This window comes from Anopheles arabiensis, chromosome 3, assembly GCF_016920715.1.
Source record: "Anopheles arabiensis isolate DONGOLA chromosome 3, AaraD3, whole genome shotgun sequence".
Taxonomy (NCBI): domain Eukaryota; kingdom Metazoa; phylum Arthropoda; class Insecta; order Diptera; family Culicidae; genus Anopheles; species Anopheles arabiensis.
The window spans coordinates 49,980,230-50,001,917 of NC_053518.1; the positions used below are offsets into that span (position 1 = coordinate 49,980,230).

At 40.6% G+C, this 21,688-nt stretch overlaps 1 protein-coding gene across 5 annotated transcripts in view; it reads right to left on the bottom strand.

Annotated features, from left to right (window-relative positions):
• LOC120900478 (gamma-aminobutyric acid type B receptor subunit 1) overlaps positions 1-2,491 on the bottom strand; it is a 31,460-nt gene extending 28,969 nt beyond the window's left edge. The window contains exons 1-5 of one of the 5 annotated variants that reach the window (XM_040307526.1): positions 2,411-2,447; positions 2,235-2,336; positions 1,429-1,555; positions 1,114-1,353; positions 912-1,046 (exon numbers count right to left, since the gene is read on the bottom strand). In XM_040307526.1, the coding sequence (XP_040163460.1) occupies positions 912-1,046; positions 1,114-1,353; positions 1,429-1,485 (432 nt within the window). In that variant the 5' untranslated portion in view covers positions 1,486-1,555; positions 2,235-2,336; positions 2,411-2,447. Of the gene's footprint in view, positions 1-637; positions 829-911; positions 1,047-1,113; positions 1,354-1,428; positions 1,556-1,970; positions 2,069-2,234; positions 2,383-2,410 lie in introns of those variants that run through there. The other 4 variants (XM_040307527.1, XM_040307528.1, XM_040307530.1 and 1 more) reach the window with 4 other exon arrangements.
• Positions 2,492-21,688: the final 19,197 nt, after the last annotated feature.

Genomic DNA, 21,688 nt, shown 5'->3' on the forward strand with positions numbered 1-21,688 from the left:
CTCCATGACCAAGAAAAGCGTCCCCCAGCCTTAAGGAAATAATATATTTCTACTTATTCGAGTCTGTATTCCTTCATTAAAACTAATTATATTGAATTATTTGTATCCAACTGGCTATGGAATAAGGCCTTCATTTCAACACATGAATTTCCATCGGTCCAGTGGTACAATTTTACAACATGATGGTCATAGATTCATGCCCCGTATGGATCGGCCATCTCAAACTTAGAACTGACCATCCTGCTATGGGCACTTTGATTTGGTACCAAATGGCCAAGACTATTAGCGGCTAAGGCAGACATAAACCATCAAAATTGGTGGCGCTATTGCCCCAAAGAAGAAGAACAAGAATAATCTCGGACATAAATGGTCATTGACTGAATGTCCGATAAAGGTGGATAAGGAGAGGGTTATCTATTAAGGAACAATCTTAAATCATAAAATAATTTTAAAATAATCAATGCACGTTTCGTTAATTAGACTCATCCTATTAGAAGGCAAAACTCATCTTAGGAACGAATAGAAACAGGAGAGAGCGCCATCTGTAGCGTGAGGTGCATTTGAGAGAGTTAGTGAGAATAATGCTCGCAAAAAACGGCGATGTGAAACTTATGAAATAAACTGAGAAAATACGTACGTTGGCAATACTCGATAGCCATAGGCAATAGGATCCATTTAGTGCGATAAGCAAATAAATCCTTCAAAAAGTGTTCAAAAGATTGTGTTAATTTTGCAAACAATTTTGCTTTCCCTCAAACTTAGCACAATATGACATAGCCGTGAACTTTACTGACATTGCGCAAGTCCCCGAAAATCTGTAGCATATCCCTATAACCGGTTAATATAATTAGTATATATAAATAATAGATAATAATAACAATAACAGATAGACGGACATAGATTATATTTACCACTACCAAATTCCACATTTTGGCTGCCTCCGCCACAGTAGTGCAGACAGTGCTACACCCTGCCAATAGCATGAGTTTTTGAGGGGAGTTGTACAGTAAATTATACATGACGCTTGCTCCCAAGCCTGGTTCACACTGTAAAATAGCAGATTTGTTTTCGATTATCAATAGTAATACTACTGGGGTTTTGCCTATCACTCGCCTCACTGTCGTTGCTGTGTAGTGTTAAGTTAAATCCTGGCAAGAGATCCGGATTTTCATTCACGTCCTGTAAAGCAAGCTTGGCGGCTGGCATGCAGGCTTGTCCTCCTTGCCAACCACCCTTTCCTGCTATAGGAAAGATGCCACCTATATGCAACTGATTAGCTCCATTCACGCTACTGATAAATAGTATCAAAATTATTAGATAAAACACTGATGAATTTTTCCAGAAATATTCAACCTAAAAATAAGAATAAAACAAACTTGTAGAATAGAGCGTATAAGTAATATAATTGTCGCATGATGATATACTCACACTATTATCTGTTGTGTTAAAACATCCCTTGTAAGGGCTTGATGTTTTATATTTCATCGTGATGGTGATATAGATTATTTCACAATTTTGCTAAACGCAGAGTATTTAATTTAACGTCGTTTTATATCTGTAAAAGCATAACATTTACATTATATTCTATTCTTTATAGAATTCTAAATTATATCACATATCTTAAACACACCATCAATCATATTCTGTAGGGTTTAAATAATGATTTTAAAGAACAAACTGCATGGTATTATTATAAACACAGGGAAAACATTATGAATACTTATATTTTCATACCATTTATGTGAGACTGTCAAAATATTTTATCTGTATCGAATACTTTAACTGTACCCTGTGTATTGAATTAAGCTATAGTGTGTGACCATATACATCATATCATACTAAGCAGTGATGTAATTATACAATCTGCATTATCAATCGATTCGCATTACCCGATTACTGTAGAGAGCTTACATACTCCCATTATTCCATGTACAAGATAATGAAAAAAAGTAAATAAATTATAAATTCACCTGTAATAGACGGGGTGTATACCAAAGTGGCTAAACAGTACTGAACAAACTGTTGAATCGCTGCAAAACAGAAGACTTTCTGTTGAAATCTTAAAGAACCTACATCCTGGACCTACATCCTAGTCAAATATTTTCATATTATCTTCTAGAAAAGTTGATTTTACTGGGACACTTACACTGTTTAGTTAAGTTACACTTCTCAAAAAAAATTATGTATATACACTTTAAAAAGCAGGATATCTAGTAAGCGTCGAAAGTAATTACCATATCATTCATTTTATTACACCAGCGTGTTGAGTAACACATTATCGAGATGATGTATACACACAACATTTCCCAAATAAAACTGTGGATAAACGATAAATGCTATCGATATTCACCGTTAACGTGTTCGGTCACAGTTACAAGATGTATATAAATTATTTAGAACTAAAACGTACCTTCTGTGAAAGCTTTACAAATATCATTAATCCATTTAACAAGCAGTACATTCTATTCCAATGTTTCTGCCTTGTTTCATTTTTTGTAATGTAATTGTTGCGCATGCGCTATCATCACAATTTGTCTGTGTGAGTGTAGAGCCTGCATGGTAAAATATCTAACGCATGCTGCCGATAATGTAAATGTGTTAGTAAAGTATATGTTTGGGCTTTTATCTTTTTATGACGTTTACACTTCAATATGACGTTAAAACTTCAAATTATTTGAAACAAACATTTCAACAAAATTTTTTGTTCTTTTTTTCGTTTGAAACAACCATTTGAAATTAAGACATAAGAGAATTAAACATATGATATTACCTGAAATTGAAATCAACTGAAATCAAACTTAGCGAGTTAATTAGAAAAATCGTTACATCTAAGTGATATAAGTGTTGCAAAGTGATAAATAAACGGCTGTAGCACAGTGGCGCTGATGTTACCAATACTAAATTTAAAGGCCGGGGGACATTGTCCGTACTCGCTAGTGTAATTTATATTTTCACTAGCGCATCTGGCGGCGGCTGATGAAGCTTTTTTGGTCATCAAGGGAATGGTCGTGCTAAATCTCAAAATAAAGTATTATTTTCATCGTTTTCCATTGCGAACATGGATGCAATGTGTAGAAAACATATGTATCTACCTTGAACAAAACTTTATTGTCCGATTTAAATAAAAAAAAACATGGAAAAATAACATATTTTCTGAAGCGGCTTCAAATTGTTTGGAAAAATGCTTCGGTTAGCCGCCGCCAGGTGTGCTAGTGAAAATTGAAGTTACACTAGCGAGTACGAACAATGTCCCCCGGCCTTAATGTAGATGATGACGCATAGCTCGGTTTTATTACACTTTTCTCTAAAGTGACAACTAATATTTTTTTGTATAAAACCAAAGAATTATTTTCAACCAAAGGTGTTTTTAACCGGCAAAATATAACATAATTAAAAATTACATATTACCGTGACATTTCAGTTACAAGTACAGTAGAACGTCGATTATCCGATTATCGATTATAAAAAGTTGTCAAACCTGTAGTAATTGATTAAAAGCAGAAAATTCTACTAATGATTAACCGATTGTTTCAAACTGAATTGTTAGTAAAATCAGTAAATGTTATAATTTTTCTATGAATTTGACGTTTCTTGAACAATTATCCGCGGATTTGATTAACCGGCAACCGTCCGGTCTCGAGTTGCCCGGATAATCGACGTTCAACTGTAATGGTTTAAAAAGTACACAATCAGGACACGAGCAATCTAGCTATCTTCATTTTAAGGTAATGAAGATATAATAATACTACTACTAGTAATAGTACTAATAATTATAATTATAATTATAATTATAATTTATAATATAATAAAAATTATAATTATAGCAATACGGCCGAAGACTTTCCTTATAATTATAATATCCAAAAAGCCATAATTGCTTAAGCAGCCAATTTTGGCAAGCCAAAGATAGCTGCTTGAATTCGCCTTTTGCAGTAGATAAACAGCATCAAAGTTCCAGGTGGTCCTTCTAAATAGCGTCTAAGAAGCTTCCTTAAGCCACGGTGCCTGGGATTATTTTTCTTTGTGTTTTATTTTCAAGCAAGCGTCATCGATGAAATAAACAACAGGATTTGTTTTGTTTGTGTACATCTGTCTGTTTTTAAATCCTTGACATTCATGAATTATATAAAATTTCACACAATTTACTGTACAATCTCAATCACTTCACTCAATATTCCTCCTTGAAATAACTTAACTAGCTTGGGCAGTAGCAACGAGACGATTGACGGCACCAGTCTTTGACACTTTGACAAGACCCACCTCGTACCGATGTCATGCATTAAAAAGCTGTAAAGTTCCACCAAGTTCGGTACGCTTTCTTAACAAGCCTTAAAGTTCCAATATGAACCATACACATCAAGCTTATCAGCTACAAGGTTCCTGAGAGTACCATGTGCCTGTTAAAAAGCTCTATAGTTCCGCAAAGTACCGGCAAAGGACCGCTGTTTGGGTATAATTATAATTATTATTATAGTTCTAGTTATAATAATAATAATAATAATAGAAATAATAATAGTAATAATAATAATAAGAATGAAAATAATAATAATAATAATAGTAATAATAATAATAATAATAAAAATAAAAATAAAAATTATAATAATAATAACAATAGGTGGGAGCACAGCCTACAAAACTCCTGGGCGTCCATGAAAAACCACCATGGGGGAGTGGGAGTTTATGGTACAATTTATTTATTTATTTATTTATTTATTTATTGAAGATTATTTATTTATTTATTGAAGATTATTTATTGAAGATTATTTATTGAAGATGATAAAAAAAATACTTAAAATAACCTTTATTGCTATATATTTGACAACAGACATAAATATTGAAACGTGGCAACGGTAATATTGAAGCCAAAAAAGCAGTAGAGCTTATTGAAAGCTTTACACATTGAAATAATTGGATCATGAGCTCCTCTGTAAGTACGGGCCCGGTCTATTTTGATCAGAAAATTCCGAGGACGTAGTGCGTGGTCAGGGGCGTACAAATTGATCTTAAGAAGAAGCTCAGGAGCATAAATTTCGCCTTATTAATTTTGCTACAAAAACTGCTTGTGCTACCTCCCTACGTCTCTCCAAGGACTGCAATCCTAGAAGAAGCCGTCTAGTTTGATATGTTAGAGGCTGGTCTATGTTCCACCGTAAGGTTCTTATAGCTATTTTTGTGATTTTTTTCTGAATGCGCTCAATTCGTGTCGACCAGTTGTTAATGTGCGGAGACCATGTTACAACATTGAATTCAAGTACGGACATTGAATTCAAGTAAGGCGACGAACAGTTGTTTTAAACAGAAACTGTCATTAAAATCAGATGTCAGACGATGAATGAAACCAAGGTGCTGATATGCTTTGTCGATGACGTACGAATATTGTTGACGGAAGGAGAGTGATGAGTCAAGAATAGTACCGAGGTCCTTAGTTTCTATGTTACATGGTATTATACACGAGTCATGATTATAGTCTCGCTTGATAGGGTCTTTTTTATGAGTAAAACTAATCACGCAACACTTATTGACACACAAGGATAGCGAGTTCGCAGAGCACCAATTGCTAAATTCGTCTAGGCTGTGCTGGAGTGTCGAGCTGTCCGAATTATTTCTAATGGTCGCATAAATCTTGATATCGTCCGCATACATAAGCAAACATTGATTTGGAAGCGCAAATACAACATCTCCCTATACAAAACGCAGTAAGAGGTGACGCTCACGTTACGCTCACGTTACGCTCATAGGTGACACGATTGCTCACTATAGGATCTTCCTGTATGAAAAAGTTACTCACTATAGAACGGTTTTGCTAACCAACTATGGGTGCTTGGATGATTTTTATTTCTTTGCGGTGTTTTCATTCTCCGAGGCATCAAGCAATGGTAGAGTGATTGAATCATTAATACATTCATATCAAAAGACATCATTGTTTTCTTCTACACACGTGTTGAAAGTGTATCAAAAATTATCAAATTATTCCCAGTGATTCTAAATAATTCTGTGGTGGAGATTCTACCTCGCTCCATCCATTTTATCATGCGTAGTAGTTTTTTATTGTGTAGTTCAAAACGTTTAAATAAAAAGACTTGCTTCGAACTATCATGTACTTGCTTCCTGTACCATAATCCAAATGCAGTCAAATGCTTGCTTGAAAGGATTGCCAAATCGAACTCTATGAACGTTAAACAATTACAATTTTTCATATTACATTAACCCAAAAATGCGTGGGTCTATGTAAAAAAGTGAAACCATCGGAGCTGCATAACTAGGACTAAGTGAACAACTTTAAAACATGCATATAATGGGTTTATATTTCTCATAGATCGGGCCTCCATGCGCGTAATGGGACAATAATATACACGGAATAAGGACATTCCTGGGCCATGGTTTTTTTTTATATGAGCACGTGATGAAGCAAAAAAGTTAAATGAAGTTAGTTCAATTGATTTTATTTGCATTTAGCACTCCTGGATATCCATGGCTGCTTGGTACACAGATAGTCTTGCAGAAGATAGTGCACGGGTCAATAATAAGCCGTGACAGTAAGCCCTGTGGATGGAAGACCCATATGTCATATGAACATGTCATGACATTTAATAGAAGCTATTCCATAAGTTCAGAATGACTAAATAAAATTTTCGTATGTCCTATATGGTTGTAAAAATGGTCAATGATAGCGGAATAGTCAAACATCTTCTTCTTTGCCACAACAACCGTTGTCGGCAAATGCCTGCCTGCGCCACATCGGGGCTTGGTTTTACTGACTTTTTGATAACCTATAGCAGGATAATAGTCAGTGTTGCGTTCTGGAACATGGTTTGTTGGTTCCTTTCCCCCTTGACGCCTCTACGCCCTACGTTGTGTTTTATTGTGTCGTCTTCGATCGCCAAAGGAGACAAAGTAAAGAACACGTCCGGCTCGTATCGAGTTTCATGCGCTAGTGCCGCTTTATTCGCACACATACTTAATCACAAATTGTCGATCGGCAGTGCTGCCAGAAAATACATTTAACTTTTAATTCCCAACTGACAAAACAACCGCAAACAATTCAAAATGACCGTTTCATAACCCTTACATTCCAACATAGCGGCCACCTAAATTTACCAAATTTACCTCTTTCCATTACTTCACAAAATGCCTGACTTTATGCTATCTAATTCATTCTCTCAAACGGAAGAAGACTAATCCTATTCGCTAGCCTCTTATACAAGCCGTTCCTAGTCCTGATACTAACGACTCTCACTACGCCATCTGTGCCAGGAAATACCTCAGCAATCCGTCCCATTGGCCAATGGTGAGGAGTCTTCCCATCCTCTTTCAACAGGACCATTTGTCCTACCTTTAGCTCTACTACTGCCTTGCCACGTTGATGTTCGTTATGTAGTTCGCTAAAATATTCCCTACGCCAACGCGCCCAATGATTCTGTACCACTCTACGCAATTCCTCATACCGCTTCAATCTATTGATTGGTACATCACCCACGTCAGGCTCCGGTAGAGCGTTCATCGGAGCCCCGATTAGAAAATGCCCCGGCGTCAATACATCAAGTTCTTCCGGATCCTCCGACAACGGTGTAAGCGGTCTGCTGTTGAGTTGAGCTTCCACTTGTGCCAGTACCGTCGACATCTCCCCAAACGCCAGCTGCCGATCACCAACAACCTTCAGTAGGACGCGTTTTGCCGCTTTTACCGCTGCCTCCCAAAGGCCGCCAAAGTTCGGTGCATGGGGTGGGATGAAGTGCCACTTAATGCCAGCGCCAACAGCATACCTCGATATATCCTCCACCGCCGAATCGCTGTTCATCAACGTGTAGAAGTCATCGATCACCTTACTCGCTCCTTGGAAGTTGAGACCGTTGTCGGAATAGACCTCGCTGGGCAAACCCCGTCTTGCCACAAACCGACGAAACGCCGCTAGAAATGCATGAGTTGATAGAGACTCCACAAGCTCGATGTGAACAGCCTTTACTGAAAAACACACAAAGATTGAAATATATGCTTTTTCAGCTGCTGCTCGGCGATGCACCGGCTTCAAGTAAATGGGTCCACAGAAATCAACCCCTACGATCGAAAATGGTCGAGCTGGCATAGCACGCGACACGGGTAGCTGTCCTGGTGGTTGTTGAACTAACACGGGATTCATCCTGAAGCATACCAGACAGCCTCTGCAAACACTATTGACCAAAGATCGTCCTTGAATTGGCCAAAATTCTCTCCTGAGTGCGCTCAATGTTGCAGTTGGCCCACCATGAAGTGCCAATCGATGATAATATTCTGCTATTAGCCTAGTAAATCGTGACTTCTTCGGTAGCGCCAACGGAAATCTGCTACAAACTTGCATGGCTTTAGCGCGATGCAAGCGGCCACCAACTCGGAGCAAACCATCACCGTCCAAAAAAGCTCCTAATGTCTTCAGTGATGATTTGGGACGTACCGTTTGTCCACCAGACAACTCCTTGATCTCAGCCGCAAAGTATATCCGTTGTTCTCTTTTCACCAGTCGAATTTTCGCCTCTGCTAGCTCGCTCACCAACAAAACACCTTTGTGTTTAGGATCCAGCTTTCGTTGGCAACAACGAATAAATCTCATACAATACGCAGTGATCCGCAGTAATTTGTCATAGTTGGAAAACCTATCACACCAATCATCGCTCTCGCTACTTACTGCGGCCATCAATGAGCTCTTCCTTCGTTCCAATAACTCCTCTTCGGGAATTGCCAACACACCGCTGGCATTCTTCTTCCATTCTTCCTCTGATAGTTGTAACCACCCGGGACCATGGAACCACAGCTTCGATGCTAATAGCTCGTTCGGCATAACTCCATGCGATACAATATCGGCAGGATTGTCAACGCCCTTCACATGCATCCATTTGTAGCCATGCGTCAATTCCTGAATTTCGGATACCCTATTCGCTACGTACGTAGCCCAAGAATGGGATGGTGCTCGAATCCAATGCAACACGATTGTCGCATCAGTCCACATAAAGGTTTCCACGTCTGGAATTCTCAACGCTTGGCGTACCACTTTCTGCAACCTTGCTGCCAGTAATGCTCCACAAAGTTCTAACCGGGCCAAACTGACTCTTTTCAGCGGCGCAGGACGAGACTTTGCAGCAAGCAACTCAACTACCACTTCCCCGCTGCTACCAATCGTTCTAACATACACGCAAGCCCCATAAGCCGCTTCAGATGCATCGGAAAAGCAATGTAGTTGAACAGCAACCGGATTATGCACAACAGCATGGCGCGAAAACTTAACCTCCTTCAGCAACCCGAGTTGTGATTGAAAAGCATACCATCGTTCTTGCATGACAGCCGGTATTTCTTCATCCCAGTCGTCAGTTGCTAAGCACAACGATTGCATATTTATCTTGGCCCAAGATGTCACAGGAGCCACCAGCCCCAAAGGGTCGTATATACGTGCTACCAAAGAGTAAACCTTTCTACGGGACCAGCTCTCGTTGTTCATCTGAATGTTCGAGTCTATGTACAGTTGGTCCGATTCTGGTAGCCACGCGATACCTAGAGTTTTTATTGGCTCCTCTGGAACTTCAAACATTTTAACGTTGGATGTTGCTCTGTCTTCCGCTGAAACGCTAGATAAAACATCTGGTTTGTTAGAATTCCATTTAGTTAGATGAAATCCGCCCTTTCTCAACAATAGCGTCAGCTCAGCTTGCAACCTAACTGCTTCTTCTTCGCTAGAGGCACCACCAATGTAGTCATCGACATAGAAGTCCTCTAACAACGCCTGTCTCGCCAAGGGAAAGTTTTCCCCTTCATCAATTGCCAATTGCTGCAGTACTCGAATGGCCAGAAAGGAGGACGGGGCAAGTCCAAATGTGACCCGCTGCAACTCGTAGACTTCGATGGACTCAACAGATGAGCCTCGCCATAATACACGTTGAAAACGAGTGTCGTCGGGATGCACCTTGACTTGCAGATACATCTGTTTTATGTCTGCCACTAATGCCACGCTCCTCATCCGAAATTTCAGCAACAACGCCAACAAGTTCTCCTGAATCACAGGACCAGTCATTAACAAATCATTAAGAGACTTACCACCGTCGGTAGAGGCCGATCCATCAAACACAGGTCGTACCTTTGTACTGGTACTGGACGCCTTGATTACCGGATGATGCGGTAAGAAATAATGACCATGAGCTTCCTCAGAATCAGGGTTCGCAGCCACCTTGACTAAAATCCCTTTGTCGATGTAGTCGTTGATAACCGCCGTATACTTTTGTTTCAACCATGGGTCTCGATTGAAACGTTGTTCTAACTGCAAGAACCGTTTTCTCGTTATTGCACCGGACTATCCCAATTGGTTCTGTAAATCACACATAAGTGATAGCTTCACCACATATTTCCTTCACTATACTGCTGATGAGTTTGCACAAAATGTGCTTCGAAATCCTTTTCTTCCTGACTATACTGAAGCGGCTCACGTATTTCCTCGTTAACCCAAAAACGCTCAATTAAATCGTCCAACCCAGTACATTTGTCACCAGTAACAGCTACCTTTAATGGCCACTGGAATTTTTCCAGTTGCAACCCATCCAAAAATAGTGCTAATAAATGTTGAGAGCGCTGATAACTCGAGCCTAATTTTACCACGGTTGTCCGGTTTCAAAAAAGTCGCGTAAAAGTCGGAACCCAACAATAAATCCACTTCAGCATCACTATCGAAATTAGTATCCGCAAGCACAAAATTCATCGGGAGATTCTGCCTGCTAATTTGATTTCCAGTTACCGGCCTGTAGCTAGAAATTCTCGGCAACACTAGAAACTGCATACGTTCTTGATAGTTACAACTTTTGGAACGTATGACAGTCGTTACCGACGTCGTTATGTCCACTTTCGAATGTCCAACTCCCGATAATGTCGTGTTGCTTTCGTGCTGTAGTAGCTTAAGCAGTGCAGCTAAGCCCTTTGTCATCAGGTTCACATGACACCTACTATCAATCAATGCTCTTGTCGCCAGTCATTTGTTACCACACGCACGCACACCCACGATCGCCGTTGACAATAACACAGAAGTGCACTTTCTGTTCGATGACGCGTTCACCATCACATTTTGCATGCCACTGGAGGATGGAATTTCTTGACGAACCGACGGACCGATCCTTTCACTTCCACTCTCACCGTGCAGAAGGGAATGATGCTTACGATTGTAAATATAGCATCGCACACGACCTACACTTTGCTTAAAAATTCCCTTGAAAATTGCCTCAAACAATTAAGACAAAGCTTCTTAGCTTCAACCATTTCACGGCGACGCGGCAACGTTAAACTACGGAAGTCACAATTGACCACCATATGTGATCCATCACATTTCGCGCACTTTGCTTCTGCAGCCACATTCTACGCAATACGCTGTTCACTTGCAGATTCGCCAACCGTCATTGGCCTATCCACTTTAAACGCGTCCATTATTCGTGTCTGTGTGCGTAACAAGTTCCGTCACTGTTTATTGCTCACTTTTTTCAACTTCACTTTTGTTGAGTGCTTTCGTCCAGCGTTGAAATGATTATCTGAATAATCAAACATCCCAACTGTTCGGTCGCTTTACCTAGCGGCTTTAGAATTTTTAAGTTCCTTTCGAAACAATCGATAAGTCCATGAATACCCGCCGTGTTCATGACTTTCATCCGTGGCCATTGTAGCATCGCGTTAACATGACGCTTTTTCAAAATATATTCGTTAGAATATCGCTTTTTCAAAGCATCTCAAGCTACGTCATAATTCGAACTGCAGGCTTGCAAAGTATCCACCACCTTCAGCGCTTCACCTTTCAGAGAACCCTTCAAATAAAGCATCTTTTCAACCTGCGACAATTTCTCGTTCTCATGAACAGTAACAACAAACATGTCGTGATACGGGAGCCATTCGTCATATTTTCCGGAAAATTGAGGAAGCGTCAACTGAGGCAAACGAACAATATTATTATCATCGCACACGCGTTTCTGTTTCACACTCGGTATCTCCGCTCCAGCCCGCAGCTTTCCCAATAATTTTCCTTTCAACAGCATGACTTTGTCTTCGATCTCACCATAAAGCACATCGTTATCTTCACTGTAATCTTTTGCGCCAATATTTCGAGCCAAAGCCTTAAACTCCCTCCAACGCTCGTTCAATAGATCGAGACGAGGCGTCAATTCTGGGAAATCACTCTCTTTGTACTGCGCCAAAAACGTGTCGATTCTTGTCAACGATTGCACGACTCGGTCGCGCTCGCGCTTTAGGATAATCATATCCAGATCTTCTGCTTGTGTGTATTGCATTGTATTGTTCGAACCCGACGCGTCAGAGAAACCGGCAAAATCTTCACTAACCGACATTTCTAATACGCGACACAAAATGCATACACACGCAAAGAACACCCACTAGCACAATGATTTCTCACGCTTTCGCGATTTTTTCTTATTCAGAAATCCACCAACGCTCGATACGGAACTTTCAGATTTCACACGCGTTACGCGATTTTTTCCAAAAGAAATCACACAAAGTTCTTCACTTTAACCAGTCAAACCAAACCGCAAGTATTAGACTATCCTGGTCACGGCACCAATGTTGCGTTCTGGAACATGGTTTGTTGGTTCCTTTCCCCCTTGACGCCTCTACGCCCTACGTTGTGTTTTATTGTGTCGTCTTCGATCGCCAAAGGAGACAAAGTAAAGAACACGTCCGGCTCGTATCGAGTTTCATGCGCTAGTGCCGCTTTATTCGCACACATACTTAATCACAAATTGTCGATCGGCAGTGCTGCCAGAAAATACATTTAACTTTTAATTCCCAACTGACAAAACAACCGCAAACAATTCAAAATGACCGTTTCATAACCCTTACATTCCAACAGTCAGTCATATTGGAACTTGAACCCACGATGGGCATAAGTCCAGCCGATAATCAAACATATTGAAAAAAAGTGGGCCACGATTGCTAATGCAATGGAAATACTAACATTTGTTAATAAAACATTTAGATAAGTAAATAAGACAAAACTATGAAAGGGCTATAAACCGGGATAAGCATTGGATGGAAACCTGTACTAAGATAGCAACACGGTCATAAAAAGTATCAGTAAAAAGACATCAAAAGAGAGCAGGAATGCTTATCTACATGTTTGCATGAAAACATTTAAATGTGCCCTGCAGTCAGTATACACGTCTTAAGTTCTGTTGCGAAACCCTGCAACCGGGCCAAATTAACTAGTCATTAATAAATAGGATAAACAATACTGGGCCAATGTTACTTCCCTGTGGTATACCGGACGAACTAGCGAACACGTTGGACAAGCACTTATTGATTTTAACACAGTATAATCTTTGGTTTAAATATGATTTTAACCATATGACTAGATTATTATGAAAGCCAAGCCGGCTCAGTTTCGCAAGGAGTATGTCATGGTTAATCCGATCAAATGCTGACATGAAATCAATATAAATTGTATCGATCTGTGACTTGCCGACCATTGCCGTAAGGCATTCAGACACGAATTGAACGAGATTGGTCAACACCGATCGTTTGGGAACAAACCCGTGCTGGCTTGGACTGATATAATTCAAGCCGCCCCTGACTAACGCTTCCTGGACAAGAATTTCGAGTATTTTTGCTGATGCACATAGGGAAGTTACGCCACGATAATTAGATATAACATGTCCTGGAACTTTTTTATGAACGGGTGTCATCCACGAAGACTTCCACACAGTAGGATATGTAGAACTGTGCAGAGAAATCTTAAACAGATTTACCAGTGGCTCTGAAAGATAAGTTGAGCACTTCTGTAAAACTATTGCTGGAATCCCGTCCGGACCCAGGATAAATGTGGATTTAATTTGTCTGATTGCATTTTCTACCGATTCATTTGTGATGACAATATAATTTATAGACATATCTAGAACATCCGCGGGTGTGTGTTGCAGGGCAGTTGCAATATTAATTGGTGACGAAGATTGAAGGTCGAAAACTAAACTAAACTTTTTATTTCCTAGGCGATGAAGTGAAACCGGCGAGTTTTGGCGCTTAAACCAAGCTATTTAGCGTTTTTTTTTTGAAATGTAAGGGCAAAAACTCGTATGCCTCCGGGAAAGAAGGCTATCGCCAATAATGGAGACACGATCTATGAAAAATAGGGCCATGCGATTGCCCGAGGAGGGAGCCCCTACTGGAGCTGGGCCTGGGACGGGGGTCAGAGTAAGCGTCCAGCTGCTGGAAGACAAAATGGTGCAAGAAGGACCTTCCAGTCAACGGGCTCAGCCCGTACGACGAACGCAAAACAGAAACAGCAGCACTATAAATCACCAAGGCAATGCTGCACCTGCTAATGTTGCTGTGGCTTATAGACAACAGTCATTCACTTTGGCAGGAGGCCAAAGTCAGCGGATTGTGTGGAGAAGAGAGATAAACCATTACGTGATCCATTGCTACTATGTTTGCACGAGGATGGAGATGGACACGTTCGGTAGAACGGAGAGCTCGCGCGAGTCGAGTAGGATTTCTGTTGGGCTTAATACAATTGACCAAAAATACATCAAGGGCGAGTGAGGATCGTGATTTGGATGAACCCACCGCTCCAGGATTTTCAGTGGTTACCCTACACCGACAGTTATGAGACGAACTAACCCTCCAGATGGCGACAGCTGTTACGCAGTTCCGTGTGACAGACCCCTTGTATCGTCACCGGCTACCAAAACTGCATAATTCTTACCGCCTGAAAACTGCAGTAAGCATCATAAACCAAGATGTCCTACCGCAGTATTATAGTGTGGGGAACATTGAGGATCTGCAGTTAATTGTGTATTCGGCTACGGTGGCTGTTGTACAAACGCTCGGATTGCGGACCTATCCGCAAGGAGACAGCAAAGGTCGACCATGCTCCAAGGCTGAAAAGCCCGCCTGGATGCGACGTCTGGAAAACCGGATCAACGAAACACGGACAAAGATTGGACGATTGAAGGATTATCAACGGGGAAATCGAACTGTGAGGGTGGTCCGTCAGATTGCTGAAATTGTTAAACCTAAAGAAATAAGAGACTTCACTGATGCCTACATAACGGAGATATTCGCAAAAAGATTACGACGTTATGCTGAATGCTAGAAGCGGAAAGAAGAAAATCGAATGTTTAACATTATTTATTTATTTATTTGCTTTATTATTACGGCAAGGCCGTATTGCCGACTTATGTCGAAGTATATTTCCAAAGGAGTTTCCTCCAGTGGTACAGCCTTAACCGCCTGAAGGCCGCCTATTTTTGCCTTGATAGCGACAGATTCTAGAATGCCCTGTTGGGGGATTGTTATTCGGGAAAAGGTGTGACTCCTTTTAATTCCGATTAACACTCCTCCACCCCTTGACTGTCGGTCTTGACGTATTATATTATATCCCAGGATAGTTATGCTTATATCCGAAAATAGACAAGTTTAAAAGAGGGTGAAAACATCGTAATTGTTTTCACCGACTAGTATATTTAAAAGGTCTAGTTTACCAACAAAACTTCTACAATTCCATTGGAGAATGCTGGTCATTTTATTTATTATTCCATTCTAACCATCATACTCAAGCTTGGCCATTGAGACAACCATTGTTTAATCAATCCTTTCAGAAAAGGAATTGCACATGTCACTAATCCTTTTAAGGGCATTGGAAGATTCATAGCCTCAATTAATGACTCCATCATTTCTGCCAGTGTGGGTATTGTGGTAGCAGAGTGTTGAGATACCGTGCTCGATGATTTCGGGAACGCAAGGTTCGTTCTGGCCCTTTTATTTACGATTTTTTTTATATGCCCTTTTTTAACGCATATGTTGGTCCTCGGGTTACCTGAGCTTGCACTACCCGTGATACGTCAACTTCATCCGTTTCATACAGGATTTCAAAGCGATTATTTTCCGCATGTTTTAGAGCTTCGGCAAAGCTACCGCGAGATCTTTCTTGTATGGTTTTTTCTATTCCCTACTGTTTTTCTTGTACACCGGACGTATTATAGTTTCGTGCCAAGTGTCTTTGCAATGAGGACATCTTTGCTCAGGTGCATTGCAATCTTTTACTTATTACTGTAGTATTGTGGAGATTTGACCCCTAATTAGACCATAGTGCCGGATCGGAACATGACCATCACCGCGACAACTGTGCGAAAATCTGAATGTCAAAAATAAAGATCATTCGTTTACGGATCGTTGTACTGACAACACCTTCAGCCTTCGGTTTATTCTTCTGCCTTGCGTATTTGTCCTTTTGTGATACGTTCAACGTTAAATTCAAACTAGTAAAATTCGAGGTTTACATCTCAGAAGTGGGATTGTTCCATGCCGTCTAAAGAAGATATGTTGTGTGCGTTGGAGAACGCGAAAGTGCCGGTGCTTCCAACCGCTACGATTGCTCAAATCCGCATGTTGTACGAGGAGCTATTTCCTAGAAGTCACGTGGTAGCCGAACAAAAGCTTGCGCCCGAAGTAACGCATGAAAGTGTTGATACTGGGGATTTGGCGATAAAGCAAATGAATGACGAGCAAGAAATTGTCAAGACAGCTAATTCTGGCGGGTTAGAGACGGAATTAGAAACACTGCAGAAAGAGTTGCAAGTACTCGAACTTCGTCAGAAAATCGCTATGCTGAAGTCATCTAACATCGCTTCGACTTCGCTACCATCATCATCATCACCACCACCGCTGCCTTTACCTACAGCGCAACCAGTGCCGCCATCTTTAACATCGTCACCACCGCTCCCTTTGCCGCTACCTACAGTGCTGCCAGTGTATGTACCCAACTTTGAAGACTTCATAGGAAAATTTAGTGGTGAAAGAGGAGGAGTAGGGGTGGTGCACTGGTTTCGAGAATTTGAACAAGTATGTAGCTTGTACACACTAAACGACCAGCCGAAATTTTTCTGTATGCGCCGCCTGCTTACCGACACCGCCGCCATTTTTGCTAAAACCTCAGGCGCATGCACCTATGAGACACTGAAAGCTGACCTTATTAGTACTTTCACATCAAAAACTTCTCTAGAAGAAGTGTTTAAGAAACTAAGGGCACGACATCTCTCGCAACATGAAAGCATCACAAGGTATGTGTTGGAAATGCAGCAAATAGCGGGCACCGTAATTCCAGAGGAAGACTTGGTCAATATTATAATTGATGGAATTGATGATCCTATTAATACGTCATCCATACGTTTCGCTGCAAAATCGCTCGAGCACCTTAAAACCCTGCTGAAAAAATACGAAACTTTTCGTCAAACTCGTGGCGTGACTCCTACACCAGCACCGTTACGCACTAAACCCACAGCTCCACCCCGCAGCACTGGCCCCTCGCGTCAATGGGCGCAGAACAACAATAATGAACCGGCTAGATGCTTTAACTGTTCTCAATTCGGCCATTATCAAAGCGCTTGCCCAATGCCACGCCGCCCCAAGGGATCCTGTTTTAAATGCCACCAAATGGGACATACACATCGAGAGTGCCGAAACTTCCAGCCCGTTACGACTGCTGCGGTGCACCATCTGGGTTCCCATGGATTCGATGAGGAAACTGCGGACCAGATACTGCTTAGCGAAATTGAAACGGTATGTGTTAGTTTCAATATCCAACATACATGGAGCGAACAAACGTTTTTACGATCACTTTTTGATACAGGCAGCCCTGTAAGTCTAATAGCAGACAATGTAGTACCAGGTAACTTTCCGCATCAACCTACCCCTTCTGGGTACCGAGGATTAGGAAATACTATGCTCACGACGTTAGGTCGAGTGGAGTGCAGGATCATAATTCGTAATATTAGTGTGAAACACTCGCTTATCATTTTACCTGCTAGAAGTATGCCTTGGCCATTCATAATAGGTCGTGACCTTTTAGGAAAATTTAGAATATTTCTTACACACTATCCAAGTATGATTCCCGTACATTATGCTCGCGAACCGAAGGGTAATTCAGATTTCGAAAAGATACCAAAACCTGTTAAGTCCCTTGATGTAGGTGATCCGTTTAGCCACATTTGTGTGTCGGAGATATTTGACAGCCCCCTTGAATTAGATATCGGGAAGCAACTTTCGCCTAAAGAGTCTGCAGCCATTTTGTCCGCATTTGATCATTGCTACACTAACTATCCTATTGAGAATATAGAATATCCTCAGTATTCCATGAAAATTAATCTCGTTCATGATACCCCCATTTATGCAAAGCCACGTAGACTTTCATATGGGGAGAGGAATCAAGTGCGACAGATAGTAAATCAATTGTTAAATGATAAAGTCATTCAACCAAGCAATTCCCCATACGCTTCTCCCCTTGTGCTAGTTAGAAAAAAAAGTGGTGAAGTGCGTATGTGCGTCGATTACAGGCCCCTGAATAAAATAACAGTAAGGGATAATTTTCCATTACCGTTAATTGAGATATGCCTCGAACACCTGAGTGGTAAAAGTGTATTTAGTTTGCTTGATTTAAAAAGCGGTTTCCATCAGGTAAAGATGGATGAAAGCTCAATTAAGTACACCTCCTTCGTAACACCTGATGGGCAATATGAATATTTAAAGATGCCTTTTGGGCTTAAAAATGCCCCCGCGGAATTTCAGAGATTCATAAATTCAATATTACGCGAATTTATAGATTCTGAGAAATTAGTTGTATACTTGGACGACATCATAATAGCTTGTAATGACTTTCACTCTCATCTTGAGACGTTGAGTTCTGTTCTCGAGAAACTTAAACAAAATGGACTTGAACTGCGCATTGATAAATGCAAATTTGCCCACACTAATTTGGAATATCTTGGATACGAAGCCTGTGCCTCTGGTATACGACCTAAAGGAAAACACCTTACATCAATATATAACTTTCCTATGCCCACTAATGTCAAACAATTAAGAAGATGTTTAGGGCTCTTTTCTTACTTCCGTAGGTTCGTTCCATCATTTTCTCATATCGCTAAACCTCTTACAAATCTTCTTCAGAAAGATGTGCCATTTGATTTTGATAATTCTTGCATCCAAGCATTTCAAACCCTTCGTCAAAAACTTGTCCAGTCTCCTGTCTTGGCTATATTTAATCCCAAATATGAGACTGAGCTGCATTGCGACGCGAGCTCATTCGGTTTTGGTGCAGTCTTATTCCAAAAACAGAATGATGGGAAACTTCACCCAATAGCATATTTTTCTAAAACCACCTCAAAAGAAGAATCAAAACTTCATAGCTACGAATTGGAAACTCTATCCGTAATATATGCGTTGAAAAGGTTCCACTCGTACGTCCATGGATTACCTTTAAAGATAATCACGGATTGCAATTCTCTTGTACAAACGCTGAAAAATCGTAACGCTTCTGCGAAGATTGCCCGGTGGTCCTTATTCCTCGAGAATTATGACTATACTATTCAGCATCGCTCAGGTTCCTCTATGGCCCACGTGGATGCTCTGAGCCGGACTGAAGTAATTGGTGCTATAAGTGAACTTGATATTGACTTCCAACTACAGCTAGCCCAATCTCGTGATCCTACTATTGAAAGCATTAAGTCCCAACTAGAACTGGAAAATTTACCTGGATATGTTTTGCAAGATGGTTTCGTATATCATGAGTCCCCCTCAAAAGAGCTGCAGTTTTATGTCCCCCGCGAGATGGTAGATAATATCATCCGCCACACACATGTGAAAATAGGTCACTTATCGGTTGACAAAACAATTTCAAAAATTAGCTGTCATTATTGGTTTCCTTCTATGCGGAATAGAGTTGAGTCTTTCATCAAGAATTGTTTGAAATGTATCATACATTCAGCTCCCACTAGAACTAATAATCAGAACATCCACAGTATACTGAAAGCTCCCCAACCTTTTGACACACTTCACATTGATCACCTGGGACCACTACCTCTTACGAAATCCAAAAAGAAGTATATATTAGTTGTGATAGACGCATTTACAAAATTTACTAAGCTATACGCGACTCGTTCCACTGGAAGTCAGGAAGTATGCAATGCTCTCAAACAATACATTTCCTATTACAGCCGACCCAAACGGATAATTAGTGATCGTGGTACCTGCTTCACGTCCAACCAGTTCGAAAATTTCCTTAGATCGAATGAGGTACAGCATATACTCAACGCTACTGGTTCACCACAAGCAAACGGACAAATCGAAAGGGTTAACCGGGTACTTCGACCCATCCTCAGCAAACTTTCGGACTCTTATGATCACGATGATTGGAATTTGCATTTACTGGATGCTGAATATGCGTTGAATAATTCAAAGCACGCCAGTACGAAGTTTTCACCCTCAGTTCTCCTGTTTGGTATTGAACAACGGGGTCATTTAATTGATGAACTAACGGATTTTTTAGCCGAGCGTCGTGGAAGTACACTAAATGATTTAAGCGACATTCGGGCTGAAGCATCGGCAAATATAATTAAATCTCAGCTTACAAATGAGGCATATTTTCGTAAAAATCATAAACCAGCAGCGAAATATGAAGTTGGAGATTATGTAGTAATGCGGAACATTGATAGCAGCACTCAGCAGAATAAGAAGTTGATTCCTAAATATAAAGGTCCGTACATAGCCCATAAGGTATTGCCTAACGATCGCTATGTCATTAGGGACATTGAGGGCTGTCCAATAACTCAGATGCCACATGATGGCATATTAGAATCAAACAAGTTGAAGAAATGGAGTAAGCCGTATGAAACCGTTAACGAAATTTGAATTACTAATATATTTACACATAAATTGAGGTCAATTTGTTGGTTAGGATGGCCGAGCTGTAGTATTGTGGAGATTTGACCCCTAATTAGACCATAGTGCCGGATCGGAACATGACCATCACCGCGACAACTGTGCGAAAATCTGAATGTCAAAAATAAAGATCATTCGTTTACGGATCGTTGTACTGACAACACTTTCAGCCTTCGGTTTATTCTTCTGCCTTGCGTATTTGTCCTTTTGTGATACGTTCAACGTTAAATTCAAACTAGTAAAATCCGAGGTTTACAATCTTTTTTCCTCTTTTACAATCTTACATCTCTCACCAGTTGGAACCCGTGGGATGAACGGTCTCGTAATTAGTACTCCAATCCACTCAATCATTAAATATTTGGGTAGGATGTTAACCTCAAAAGTCACTCTTACTGCAGCCGTTTCGCGACACAATTTTGTCCCACAACTTTTTTGCGTCTACCGCGTCTAGTAGAAAGCACCCCTACCTTTTTTAATTTAATCCAGCGGATAGTCGAGGTCCTCGATTATCCATGAAATTTCCACTGCACTACCGGGGATATACACACGATATTGCCTTGTATATTCCGTGTCCGAAGCGATTGCGTTAGCTTGCGTACGGTCTTTCGCAGTCATTCTTATTTTGTATAATCGCACCCGGACGATGTTTTGACTCCTCTGAGTTTTTCGAACATGAACCCATACCTTCTTTATCAAATTGTTCTGAAACCCTGCCTGGATTTTCTTTTTTTTTGCCGTAGCAAATCTTCTGGACCACTACCTTAGACTCTTCTCCTTAGGCTGGAAATAGACGAACCGAGATCATCGCGGTACCGCGAAAATCGTGTATGACTTGAGCTGTCAATTATGTTATAAAATCTGACAGATAGGCGAGATAATCGCGGTTCGTGTATGGAACCATCCGAGGTCTGGTGACGATTGAATGTGCCAAGAAGAAATATTTTTCTATCAATTTGCGAATAAAATTATTTAT